At 42.0% G+C, this 14,829-nt stretch overlaps 1 protein-coding gene across 2 annotated transcripts in view; it reads left to right on the forward strand.

The window, feature by feature from the left end:
- The window catches only part of FHY1 (Haloacid dehalogenase-like hydrolase (HAD) superfamily protein), a 389,630-nt gene extending 375,602 nt beyond the window's left edge, over positions 1–14,028 (forward strand). For both annotated transcript variants that reach the window (XM_089394049.1, XM_089394048.1), the window contains one exon: positions 13,603–14,028. In XM_089394049.1, the coding sequence (XP_089250175.1) occupies positions 13,603–13,685 (83 nt within the window). In that variant the 3' untranslated portion in view covers positions 13,686–14,028. The remainder of the gene's footprint in view (positions 1–13,602) is intronic.
- The last annotated feature ends 801 nt before the right edge of the window (positions 14,029–14,829 follow it).

The following is a 14,829-nucleotide window of genomic DNA, read 5'->3' on the forward strand; positions in this document are numbered from 1 at the left end:
AATGAGGGTGGACAACCCTCTGACTCTTTTCCAATCTTCGTGGTCCGCGCCCACACATCGCAGAGTCTTTACATTAGATTTAGTCAAAACTTGGGCTCTAAGCCCCAAAACTTGCCTTGGGGGATCCCGTGCCCAACAAGCCCCCAACACAAACATCATGACTCGCCCTCGAGTCACTCTGTCGGTGCGGAGATCTTCATGCGAAGACCTCCCAACTCTGTTCAGACCTCTACAAGGTCGGTAGCGCACTGAGTGACTTCCTACTGTATCTCCTTCGGCTAGTCAGATGGCGGGGCCACCTGTGTAAGGCTTCAACCGACTACCGTTTACTTTTCCGGGGAAGAGTTCGCCATTTAGTTTCACCAGCTACATCGCGCCACTCTTTGTGACTTCCTTAATAACATATGGTCTCGTCCAATGCATTTGGAGTTTCCCCGAGAATTTATCAAACTTGCTGTCATATAACAACACCAAATCATTCACCTTAAACGTGCGCAACTTAATATGTCGATCATGCCATGCCTTTTCGCACTGCTTTTGTACCTGCTAATGAAATCTTGCCAAAAACCGTTCTTCTTCAAGTTCTTTCAACTGCGTGAGCCTCTCTTCCGGGGCTCTGCGGTCTGTCATGTCAGTGAGCGCCGCTATGCGCAGATTGGGCACGATATATTCCATCGGCATTACGGCTTCCACTCCATAGACCAGCCTGAAGGGCATTTGTCCCGTGAGTTTCTTGCATGTTGTCCTGTAAGCCCATAGTACTACGGGGACGTGCAGGTCCCAATCGCTTCGCTGTGCATTGCATACTTTTGTTAGCGCGGTCTCCAATACTTTGTTAAATGCCTCTACGGTCCCGTTATCCTGTGGGTGATATGGCGTGCTTTTCTGATGATACACCTGAAACTCTTCTGTCAGTGCACTGATCGTCTCATTCAGGAAATGTGTACCGCGATCGCTCATCAAGATCTTTGGACAACCGAATCGTGTCAGTACGTGCTCAAACAAAAACTTCACGGTCGTCGCAACTGTGCAATCTTTTACTGGTTGCGCTTCTGCCCAATGCGTCAGGTATTCAGTCGTAGTAATAATATATCTCGCGCCTGTCTTTCCTTGCGGTTTGATGGGTCCTACAAAGTCGATCGCCCACTTTTCAAAGGGCTGCAATGTCATTTGCGGATTCAAAGGCATCTTGTCCCTTCGCGATGGCTTGCTCGTTCTTTGACATACATCACATGCCTTGCAATGTGCTTTTGAATCCTGATGAAGGGTCGGCCACCACAACCCTGCGCGGAGAATCTTTTGCGCAGTTGCTCTTCCTACATAATGACCTCCCGTGGGGCCCCCATGAGCATTCGCGAGGATACTGCTTCGTTCAAACTCTGGTACATACCTTCGCAGTATCTCATCATTCCCCATCTTATACAAATGCCCTACAATGACAGAAAAGTCTGCTGCGCGCACCACTAGCTCCTTTTTCTGCTGGACAGAGTAACCTTTCGGCGTAGTTCCAGTTGTTAGAAAGTGGATTATATCATCAAAGTGTCCATCTGCTACGCGCACAACAAAAAGCTGCGTGTCGGGTAGTCCTTCCTCCAAACTGGTAGGTTCCTCCCCTGTCTCAATGCGCGACAAGTGATCTGGTCCTGTGTTCAACTGTCCAGGCTTCACAACAACTTCGAAATCATATTCTTGGAACAATAAGAGCCACCTGCATATGCGCCCCCCCAACACAGGCTTATTGACCAAGTATTTTAGTGTGGAATGATTTGTGTACATCTTGAAGTGTCACTCTAGAAAATGGTGCCGATATTTCTGGAGCACGTACACCATAGCCAGTCCCTCGCGTTCAATGGCGGAGTAGTTCTTTTCCACTTTAGATAATCTGCAACTCGCAAACGCGATAGGGTGATCCAATCCTTCTTCGCCCTCTTGTGTAAGTACGACCCCCAGCGCTATACACGACGCATCAACATGAACATGAAATTCTTTCTTCTAGTTCGGGAAGACAAGAATTGGTGCAGTAACCATCTTCTACTTCAATATATCAAAGCTTTTCTTACAGTCATCGTCCCAACAAAACGTGACATCCTTCTTCAGTAGTTTTTCCATCAGCGCAGTGATCTGAGTGTAGCTCTTGATAAACTTTCTATAGTACCCAGTGTGTCCCAAAGTAGCGTGCCGCTGTATCACATTGTGCGGCTCTTCCAAATTCAGAATTATTGCAATTTTTGCGGGGTCTACCATCAGCCCTTGTTTACAAACCACATGTCCCAACTGTAGAAATTCTCACTATAGATTAATCTGATTATGCAATGTGCTAAAGCAAAATACTTAATCTACTTCTACAATCAAACTTGTGGAAGCTTAATCGATTTGAGCAAGATCAAACAGAACACATATAATAGAGAAGAAGAATCAATCACACATGAAACACAAAAGAATACTCTAGGGAAAGCCTTAGCTAAAAACCCTGCTATCTGTATTATCATACAAGGTGGAAATACGTCAAGATTACACATAGCCTTAGCCCTCACAGCTAACCAGCTCTCAGTACAATCCTCCTGGATGCTCACAGGCAAACAAGGCTTCTCACAAGCCTTCTCCTCTGCTCTTCAGGCCTCATATTTCCTCGCGCTGTTTCTCCTGGGTGATTCTACTATTACCAAGTGTAACATTGATCACTCACACTGATCTCACACCCTGTAAAACTGCGCAATCCTCAAGGAACCTTGTTCTTTATGCATTATTGAGTTTCCTTTATAGGAAAATTCCTTCAACTGATAGTATAATGTCCCTGTCTTTAATCTCAACTAGGTCTTTTTCTGAACTGACATGCATGAGTTATTTATGAGAAAATCTTCAGTTATTTGGAGTGCACTACTTTCATGCATGCATGCATGCATTAACTGACTGAACTTACAATTAGTTCCTCAAACTGTTTGGAACTAATTTAACTGGACTTAACTCAGTTAACTGAGCTAACTAATTACAACTTAATTACAACTCATCCTTATCTCTTTAATTAAGGGATAACTTCCTTAATTTAAGGGATAACTATTGCATGACTTCATAAAGACTTCTAGCTTGAATTTCTCCAACTAATTAATCCATAATGAATTAATTAATTATTTTTCAAGTAGTTGCCGAGACTAAATTTGAATTTGAATTCTCAATTTTAATTCAAGGACATATTAAAATTGGAATATCTTGAAATGCTATCTTTAGCAATGCCATTTTTAGCATTTCTTGTTTCTATATTCAACACTCCCTCTCAACAAAAAAGGAATTCAACTCGATCCCGATCCTGAACCTTTGGAATGTTCTGCATGCAACACTTCTCTCAAGTGTTGTTGCTCCAACAACTCCAAAAACAAAAAAAACATCCAACCTGAATCAGAATGATGCCTCTCTCATCAAAGTCTCTGACTGCTATTGCCTCTGTCGACTGAAAACTCTGCACCTCTGTGCTCTTCAGTATCTGACTACTCTAGCCTCCATCACTTTGATCTTTGATTGCATCAATCCCACTGATTCCTCCCGCTACTATGTACTTTGGGCTCCCATAGCAAGGTACGATCCATGAGATAAAACCTCTCAATGGACCTTGCCCAATTTCAGCCTTCTTGGAACTATCACTTCACATCGCCCCATCTCACACCTGGAGGTATGGCTGCCTGTGATCCCTTTGCTGACTTCTCCAATTGTGGCTCCTCCACAATTGTCTGAGACTTCTTCTGGTGCTGCATGTTGAGAGGTAATTTACTCTCCCTCTCAATCACTATGTCTCTAACATGTGCCTTGCTCCTCAAGGCTTTGCATGCATCTTGAATCTCAAGAGCATACAGGTTCTGTACCTGTGAATTGATCTGTTTCACCTGTCCCGTGGTGATGTGTCTAAGGAAAACATTTACCTTATTGAAGACAACATCGTAGCCTTTGTCCTCCAACATTGCGATCGATACCAAATTCTTCTTCAGTCCAGGCACATACTTCACATCAATCAAAGTGATAGAAGCTCCATGCTCCCTTTGAAAAGCAATGGTGCCCACTCTTGAAACACTATACCTTTCATCATCACCCGTCTCTATGAGTATCTTGAGGTCTTTCTCTTCCAAGGTACTGAATAAACTTTGATCACCTGTCATGTGGAATGAGGCTCCATTGTCAAGAAACCAACCACAACCCATCATCGAAGACACCATGCATGCGATGAGAGTGAAGTCCATCTCGAACTGAGAGGCCAATGCCTCACCTTCAGATCCTTCCGAGGATCCCTTCTTGGACTTCTTTGATGGGCAATTAGTCGCATAATGACCCATCTCATGACAATTAAAGCATCTCACTTTAGATTTGTCACCCTTCTTCCCTCCATGAGAAGAACTCAATTTGGGATGAGAATCCTTCTCCTTCCCTTTCCTTGCCTTACTCGCTAAGGCTAGATTTTCTTCATCCTCCTTGGATGAAGAACCATCTCGTGTGCTCCTCCTGATCTCCTCTTGCATGAGATCCGACCACAGTTGTTCCCAATCCGGCAGTTTCTCTCTTCCATTCACTGAGTCCTGGTAGCTATGCCAACTCTTAGGAAGACCAAGGAGAGCAAGACTCACCATATCATCATCAGCTGTTGTTATTCCTACACTTCCAAGCTCATCTCTGCAGGTGGTGAGCTTGTTCAGATATGTAGAAATAATGTCGCCCTTTTCACACTTGATTTTCCAAAGCTTGTCCTTGAGCGCCAGCTTCCTTTGGTCGCTACTGTTCTGATATAGGTCCTTCAATGTCTTCCACATTGAAAACGGAGTCTCCTTCCCATGGAGACTCGAGACAATATGGTCTCGAACTCCCTCAAGGATGATCCGTCTCGCCCTCGCCACACACTTCTTCCATTCAACCAACTCTTGTACATTAGTTGCAACTAACTTGGGGATTTCTTGATCAATGAAATCCTTCAAACAATTGTCTTCTAATACCGCTTCCATCCAATCTTTCCATGCTATGTAATTCGAGCTGCCATCCAAGGCATACTCGAGTCTCAATCCATAGAAGGCCATTGACCAACCTGAAGTATGAGATGAATTCGATTTGTACCTTCAATCCCAAACTTCAAAATTCGAATTTCCCTTCTTAGTATACTGTTCACAGCTTCGATCACCTTTGCTCTGATACCGTGTAGAAATTCTCATTGTAGATTAATCTGATTATGCAATGTATTAAAGCAAAATACTTAATCTACTTCTACAATCAAACTTGCGGAAGCTTAATCGATTTGAGCAAGATCAAACAGAACAAATATAACAAAGAAGAAGAATCAATCACACATGAAACACAAAAGAATACTTTGGGGAAAGCCTCAGCTAAAAACCCCGCTATCTATATTATCATACAAGGTGGAAATACATCAAGATTACACAAAGCCTTAGCTCTCACAGCTAGCCAGCTCTCAGTACAATCCTCCTGGATGCTCACAGGTAAACAAGGCTTCTCACAAGCCTTATCCTCTGCCCTTCAAGCCTCCTATTTCCTTGCGCCGTTTCTCCTGGGTGATCCTACTATTACCAAGTGTAACACTGATCACTCACATTGATCTCACACCCTGTAAAACTGCGCAATCCTCAAGGAACCTTGTTCCTTATGCATGGATGAGTTTCCTTTATAGGAAAATTCCTCCAACTGATAGTACAATGTCCCTGTCTTTAATCTCAACTGGGTCTTTGTCTGAATTGACATGCATGAGTTATTTATGAGAGAATCTTCAGTTATCTGGAGTACACTAGTTTCATGCATGCATGCGTTAACTGACTGAACTCACAATTAGTTCCTCAAACTGTTTGAAACTAATTTAACTAGACTTAACTCAATTAATTGAGCTAACTAATTACAACTCAAGTACAACTCATCCTTATCTCCTTAATTAAGGGATAACTTCCTTAATTTAAGGGATAACTTTTGCATGACTTCACAAAGATTTCTAGCTTGAATTTCTCCAACTAATTAATCCATAATGAATTAATTAATTATTTTTCAAGCAACTGCTGAGACTAAATTTGAATTTGAATTCTCAATTTGAATTCAAGGACAAATTAAAATTGGAATATCATGAAATGCTATCTTTAGCATAGCTATTTTTAGCATTTCTTGTTGTTATTTTCAACACCAACAGTTTCCCAAAAAGGACAAGAAACGTACATTTCTTGAGGTTGAGCGTGATTAGGTATCTTTGGCATGTATCCAACATTAAGCATAGATTTGCGACATGGTTCCTAACCAACCCAAAGACAATGCAATCATCAAAATAAACCTCCAAGAACTTATAAATATACTCCTTGAACGCTGCAATGACTATGCACGAGAAGATAGCTGACGCATTCTTCAATCCAAACAGCATGACAGTGTATTGAAAGTAACCCCACTCCATCGCGAAGGTTGTCTTGCTCCTATCCTCCGACGCGATCCTGATCTGGTGGTATCCTGAGAACCCATCGGTGAAAGAGTATGCTTCCTGACCGCCTACATTATCCAATACTTCATTTGTGAACAGGGTTGGAAATGGATCATTGACGCACGCTTCGTTCAATTCTCTGAGATCTACGCATATTCTTATTTCATCCTTTTGTTTCTTTTCCTGTACCACCATTGGACTTACCCAATCAGATTCTTTGACAGGCTCAATAATGCCTGCTGCGAGCATCTTATCTAACTCTACGCGGACCTTCTCCTTGTACTTTGGGTTTAAGCGATATGGTCTCTGCTTCACTAGCTTCGCGTCGGGTTTTAACGTGATCCTCATTACTCCTAAGTCTTTGACTATTCCCTTTAAGTCCGTGAAAATGGTCAAGAATAAGTCCTGATACTCGCGGAGTAATTTAGCAACCTTATCTACCGTTGCAACGTCCCAGTAGTCCCCAATCTTCACAAATTTAGGCTCCGCCTCTGTACCAATGTTTACCTGCTTAGTCTTTACTGGCGCGGTTATGTCAAGGTTCTCGATTTGTGGTCCTTGAACCTTGCGCTGGCCTTCTGTCTTTGGAATATCAATGTTCCTTGAATCTTCATCCTCTTCCTCAGCAGTTACATTATAACACTCCAATGCGCAAGTTAACTGGGCAACCCAATCAGGCTGAGTCAATGCTACCTGCTCCTATGGCATTCTAAAGATAGTTGCCTTGACTTCTTGTAGTGCTTCATTAATACTCTCCCATCTATCATCAAAGTTAAAGGTTATGACAAATCCTTTGCACAGAACATCCCATTCATTCGTCCCGTGGTGAAGCTTTGTTTCTATATACCAGTTCATCGATATAACGTCCAGAATGTGATAAAATAGGTGCACCCACTCTGGTTGTGGCTTTCCCCATAGGCCTGCATCCACTTAGCCAGATGCATGTGTGGATCATCCTACCCATCATATTTATCTGTGAATCGTACTCTAGGCTTTCCAAACTGTGTGCGCATCATCCTTCTACACACGTGCCAGTCATCAAAGTTTCCTTTGTGTGTACCCCACCATCTCGCGTGCGTAGCGCGTAGTACCCAATTCGAGGCTTCGAAACGTTGTTTCTCCAACCCCTCTCTCAAATCTATCCAAGAAAGTATCTACCTCACCTACTCCATCATAAGTAGGTAAATCTCTCATTTTCGTTGAAACACAGTGCAACGATCTTGTCATCATGTTACAATTCAGTGTGGTTACCTCGTGTAACCGGTTCTGCTATTGCTCTATTTTTTCATTCGAATCCGACGTACAAGAGCTTTCGCTCTCCCATGAGATTCGTCCATTCGTGGTGGGATTTACCCAGTCTTGCTCTCGCACGGTTATCTTGTAGATGCAATCTAAGTCGTCTTCACTTTCATAGTCGCGCACTGGCTCAGTGTAGCGCGATCCCTTAGCAGGATCTAAAGGTATCACTATGTGCAGAGACTTATTCTCAAAAATCATCTTGCACTTTTTCAGGTTAATCACCCCATTCATGTCAGTGGCCCAATCGATTCCTAAGAGCGCGGGGTAGGGATTGCTATCATCGACAATCTCTATCACCTCAAAGTCGGCTAGCATGCTCGCTCCTTCAATATCCACTGTGATTCCCTGCAATCGCCCCAGGGGTATTATCTTTTGTTGGTTCGCCATGCGCAGCTGAATAGGAGACCACTGTAGCGTAGGCCTCCCCATGTGCTCCCATGTCTACTTTGCAGAATGTTCGCATCCGATCCTAAATCCAAAATTACTTGGTCCATCTCATATTCGCTAATCTGTGCAGTTAGCCTCATTTCTCTTCCTATTCTTTCCTTGTGTTGTCCAGTCTTCCAGACCACGCGTAGTTCTCCTGGCGTAGTCCCAACACATTTGTTAATGAGTTCCTGTAGTCCCTTTACTGCCTTACTGTCGCGCAGTAACTTCACACATGTTTCTAGGAATGTCATAAGCATAGATGGGTCCATTTCCGGCTCTGATCTATCTTTGCTTCCTGAAGTGGAGGCATCAATGAAGCTCTTCCTAGCTTCCATGAAGGTTTCCTTAGCGCGCTCGAAATCAAACTTTAGTTCTTTTGTCAGAGCTTTGCGAACCCAAGTACTATCTTCAGGTTGTTTGCCTTTATCCTCTCCTGTCGTAATCCCACTTTGGAGCACAATGTTTACATTTGGATCTTCCTTGCGTGGCTTAGACCTCATCATTTGTAGGTTCTGAGTTGGGGGAGGTTGGAGCGCTCCCTTATCACACAGCCTAGCTATTAGCATGGGACATTCCTCCATCTCATGATCAAACAAGGTACAATACAGACATGATGGACGCGTTGGATTCGTACAATCACGGGCATAATGTTCTGGCCCTCCGCAATTGTAGCATATCAGTTGTCCGTGACCTCTCCCAGGTCCTCCTCCACCTCGGCCTCATCCACGCCCCTAGAATTGGCCCGCGCTATCCCTGCGCCCTGGTCTAGGGGCCGCATTTCAGCCTGAACCCTGTAGGTAGGAATTTTATCCATCATTAGCTCATAACTTCTACAAGTACGCTCATCATGTCCCACTGATCTACAGAAATTATAGAACAACTATTGTGAATTTTGCGTGTACTTCTGCGACAGATGACAGTTGTCCATAACATGCTTTCCTCCTAATTGACAAATCGCGCACAACAAAGCAAGCGTTGCGCTCGGTCTTGCTTGTGCTTTTGGCCTTACTGACATCGGTCCTCCTCCTGCGAGATAATTCGCGAATACCGAGTAGTGGTTCTTGTCATGTCCTTGAGCCTTACATTTTATGCACTACACTTCTTCGCGCATTTCTGGTCGAACTGTCTTGTCCTGTGTTAGGCTCTGCATCTCAAGGCATAGGTTCTTCAACTGCGCATGGATCTGTTGAACTCCCAGGTTAGGATCTTGTATGGGGGTCTCATGCAACCTCATCGTGGTCTCTAAGGCTTCGGCCTGAGTTTTCAACCTTTGCTGCGACAACACGTTCCTCAAATGCGGCGATAGTGATGCTACAAACCATTCGCGGTGCTGTCCATTTGTCAGGGTCATATTAGCTTCGTGAATCGTGCACTTCAGCCTTTGATCCAACTCCCAAGGAGTCTCACCTAGTAGCATTGTAATTTCTTTGAACCCAATGATTGACTGCACTTCTGATTTCGGTCTGCTAAACTCCCTAGTTAGCGTAGCTTGGATAGTCACGATCCCTGCATTTAGGTGATCACTAGAGTGCTTAATGTACCAGGTCAGCGCGCGATCCTGCAGAGCGCTAACCAACGTTGCTTTCTTGATATTATCATCCGTCACTCCCTGCGCTTCCCATACAGCTTTTACCACGAACCAAAACTGGTCTAGATCTTCATTTCCCACTCCTTTGAACACATGCAACTTTATCGAGCTCGCCATATTAAAATGGGGGGGGGGGGCGGCGGAGGTGGTACGGGCAAAGATGGGGGTGATGTTGGTGGTGGTGTGGGCGGGGATGGTATGCATGGGATCCTCTGCTTTATCAAATTGATCGCACTTCTTGGTGAGACCTTCGCGAGCTCTTCCTCGTCCCCTCGCGGAGATGAAATCAAGGGGCTAGTTTCTAGTTCTGCACTACCTTCGTTTCTGTAAATTCTCCCACTTCGTGTAGCCCCAAACATTAATGTATTTGCATAATCCGCTTTTCACACAATAGCATTTTAATCCAAGTGTTCAAAGACTTAACGTACTTACCTCACGGTCCTTTGAGAAAGCGTCGCTCAGCCTCGCTATAGCTTACCATAGTGTCTACCGCGAACTCAATAATGAAAATCCTCCTATAATCCAATCGGGCCAGTGATCAACAACGCGCACGATCTTATCCTCCAATGCTTCCAATCTGCTCACCAACTCTGGGGTCAACACAATAGCACTGTTGAGCTTGCACCTTCCTTGGCTATCTGTTAGCTTTGCGATCTACTCGTACAATTCAGTAGGGAAGGATGCGAAGAAAATTTCGTGGGTCTCTGTGGATAGGTAGCAGTCTAACCACTCTTCTTTTGTTAGTCGCGGATTCATGTTCTCCTATGCGGCGAACTCGTGGATTCTCCTATCCAACCAACCTTCAATTTCCTTCTTAGTTGGATTCCAATGATACGACATTAGAACCATTTGTTGGCTTGATGGGGCCTGACCTAGGTTCGGAGTTATTTAGTCAAACAAATCCCTGTACTACTGGCCCTTTCGGCAACAGCCCGCTGAGTGCGAACTGAGGTCTCACCTGAAGCAGTATGGGGGGATGCTGGAACCAAGGTTCCACACCCTTGAGATGTCTAAGGGGTCGATTTAGTCCAACTGTGAATACCTTCGCGCAGGTTACTCTACGCACTTTCCTAACCGGCGAGGCCTTCGCGTTCTGTTGTATTCGCCTTCACGCATCCCTAACTAGGGGCTGTGGAGCTTTCACGCTGCTAGAGCCGCAATTTGCGCTGTTTACCCAAGTTACACTATGGATCTTACTTGTCTTTTTATACTAATTAGTTATCTTCACATAAACAGATACTTTATCTTATATTCACTTATTCAACATATTCATATAAGTTCGCGCAACAAATAAACAGTAACCTTACAATCATGCCCAATATACTTCAAAGCATAAAACAGGAAACAATACACAAAAATAATGCAAAACTTCTCTTTATTATTGCTCAATCGGTTACAGACTCAACCTGCCCTGCGCACTTAGCTGCAGGGGTCCGCGCACTCAGCTGTGGACTACTAGACCTCTGCGCACTCAGCTGCAGAGCCTTTTCCTACTCTATGACCCAACGACTCACCCTATACTTAGATCAAACTCAATTCATTGTCATTCATTTATTTCTTTTATTCTTCTCCTTTTACAACTTAGAGCCTCACTCTATTTATACAATCCCATTGTCCGCGAACCATGGGTAGATCTCTCAAGCCGACATTACATTACAAAAATGAGGGCGGACAACCCTCTGACTCTTTTACAATCTTTGTGTTCTGCGCCCACACATCGTGGAGTCTTTACATTAGACTTAGTCAAAACTTGGGCTCTAAGCCCCAAAACTTGCCTTGGGGGATCCCGTGCCCAACAGTGGTCCACTTTGCTTTCGGGCCGACCTTATCAAATATGCACATGTGGGCTTTTCTTCATAATTACACTTTCCCTTATTCGATTTGAGTGATCTTTAGGTCGATTTTGGTCCTCTCAAAAAGAGGAAGTCAATGCAATCATTATCTCCATCAAGGGAGCTGTCCAAAGTGGAATTTGACCACAGTTGCATATTTTTAACATACATTATCCACCGTTCTCTAAAGAAAGACGAACAGTAGCCTTGGCTTAGACTGTAGACTAGTACAACCTCGAAGGACTGCCCACACTTCACAGATGCCTCAACAAATTAGTCAATCCAGACCTCGCACCAACAGTGAGTGGAGATCGCCCCAATTCCAGTGCTGCACCTCCTTCTCCAAACAGCAGCATAACATGTCATCTACCTCTTCTTCTAGTGCTTCTATGCAGTCCTCTATCTTGAGCTTCCTCCATTTGTCCTTAGATGCTAGGAGAGACAGGTCCAAATCGAACAGACTATAAGACGCATTGCTCATTGCCTATCTCCATCTTCGATGCCCTGCATCTGCCTATATTATACATCTTTCTCTCAATGTGACCTCCAGCTATGGAGTCTTGATCTTGGTTCCACATGCTTTAGATTAGGTCAACATTTTTGCTTTCTGCATTTTATTTTTGCAAGAGCCACTTCAGCATTCACATTTTGTATTGACATCATTGTAACCAGTAGTCCCTTTGACCTACTTTAGTGGGTATATGAAAACAACAGATATAAGTATGTAGATTTTCACAGTTTGTCATAATTGTGGAGAATTTTTGGATTCAAAACTGTATTAGAGTTTAGAAACTGTATTGGGAACGATTCTAAACTCTTAATACTGTATTGAATACAAAAATTCTTCACAACAACAGATATAATCCACAAAAGGTTCTTTGATGTGAATGAAAACTCCCCTCCTAAAATCAATGGAAGATGATGACAAGCTCCTTTGCCTTCAATCCGTGACTGCAAATGAAAATGAGGAGAAAAGTGTGTTGTTGTTTTATAGTCAAAAGGGCAATGGTTATGGTATGAATTTTTATTTATTTTTAATTTTTAATTTTATTTTTTAATCTAATTGCAAAGTCACAAGTCTTTGTATAAGTGTCAGTCATTTTACATTATCATCTGAACATAGCAAAGATCCAATTGTTAATGCAATTTTCTGCAAATGCTTATGTGCTAGTTCTTCTGGATATCATTACAACTTTTAACAATCCAACCATGCAGTGTGCTTCTGTGTTAGCTCTTCTGGATTTCATCTGAATTCAGAACAATTAACAGTCCAACTATACAGTAGATTTCCTCTGGTTCCATATTATTCAGGTACTTAAGTTCTCTTGGATCTCATAAAAAACAACTAAGAATTCTGTTACGTTGCAGAATGTTTGACATTATATTGAAGCAGGTTGCCTGCTCTCTATTAGTTGTTGGGATGATTGTATTCTTAGAGAATCCTTTAGCAAAAAATTCAAAGAATAGATATTTTGCAATCAGATGTCATATTCTTACTGAGAAAATGCAACTATCAAGTCAATTATGTCATCCTGACATCCCTGTCCATTTCCTGCAATAATACACCCTCGGTACTGATTATTGAGAGGGCATAAAAACACGCAAATATTTCAGTACTCTTTGAAAAAATGGTGGTTGAAATGTAGTTATTACAGTAATAATGTGAGTCCATCCAATTATGTTGTTTCTTGAAAGTGACAGAAACACGTGTTTTGTCTAGTACATCAAATATGGTTGTTCAAATGATTGGAGAATACTATTGTATTTAATTAGCATTCGATAACTGTCTAGAAAGTGCTGTGCTACAGATTTATGGACCAAATTTGGCCTCATTAAGATATATTTTCCAATGAAAAGAACCAAGAAACTGCACCCAAATGAACACATTAGCACGATGATGTATCATATTTATATTTTTTATCAGTGATATGCAGTGCAGTTTCTTAGCATAGAAATAGGTTGAATGCAATGATACATTCTAATTATGAGTGAATATGTTTTATGATATGTTCCAGACTTGCAAATGTTGAGGTTGCATCAAAGTTGGGTATGGCTGGAATTCTCTTCAAGAATGCTTATAAGCTTGAGCAAGATTTAATTTCTCTAGGCATTGAAGCAGGCAGCCTTCAGTAAAAAAATTCAAGTCATCCAGTAATTGATACAAAATTAGCTTTGCAGCAAGGAATCACATGCATTTCCAAATTCTGTAAGCATTTGATATGTATGACATTTTGCACATACTGCAAAACTGTTAGCTGTAATAATTGGTTTATGTGCTTCTTGTATGCTTATTTTTTACATTGTAGAATAAGTTTTAACCCCAAAATGCTAAAATAGTATTTACTGAACATTGAAAAATTTTGTTGTGGTGGAAATTTTCCGAAGGTGCAGTCGAATGATTGCTTGAGCTTTATTATAAATTTGTTTCATCTTCAAGTACAGTCTCTCTCATCTCTGCTATGATATTGTAGATGATTTACCTCAATATGATATTTGGCTTCCCATAAACTAAACAGCAAAAAATCATTGGGATTTTGACAAGAGAGTAATTACATTATAGTATGGGAATGTTAAGAAAAAATGGGTTTATGGTGAACATCTTATTGAAATCAAGAAGATTAAGAATAGTGTATAATCAAATTGTGTTAAAGTTGTACTAGATGTCTCTAGAAAGGGAAAACATCTAATATTTTTCAGTATTTATCAAAATTTTCTTGGACAAAGCTACAATTATCCATTGAGATATAGAGGAGCCATATATCCATATTGTTTATGTCTAATATAGCTTTGTCATCCCAATGGAAACTTTATTCTTTAATGGTAATCCCTTTGGCAACTTTATTCTTTAATGGAAAATAGATGGCAAATCTGTGAAATCCTTTCTCAAGCTTAAAATTGTGAAAATTCCTGAATCTAACACATCAAATACCCCTACTGCAATCACTGGTTTATAATCTCCCACTTGTTCTTTATATTATCAAGTTATTTAATTGCATAAACATCGAAGTAAACACTATTGCAGCCTTCACAAATATACAAATCAGGCACTAAAATAAACTGAGACAATAACACAAGGGACACTGTTATTTGAACAATCGTCCCCGGAAAAATCCAATTCGAGGAAACCGGTGCAGCTTATAGAGGGTTTGTATTATTAAGCAGATTTTGTGAATACAACTAGGGTGCCAGAAATGGCTCACCCAACAGAGAATATCCTTGGCAGTAGTACCTCTATCCGGAGA

Source organism: Pinus tabuliformis, chromosome 1_2 (assembly GCF_031772625.1).
Source record: "Pinus tabuliformis cultivar Carrire ecotype Pingquan chromosome 1_2, CPIR1, whole genome shotgun sequence".
Classification (NCBI taxonomy): domain Eukaryota; kingdom Viridiplantae; phylum Streptophyta; class Pinopsida; order Pinales; family Pinaceae; genus Pinus; species Pinus tabuliformis.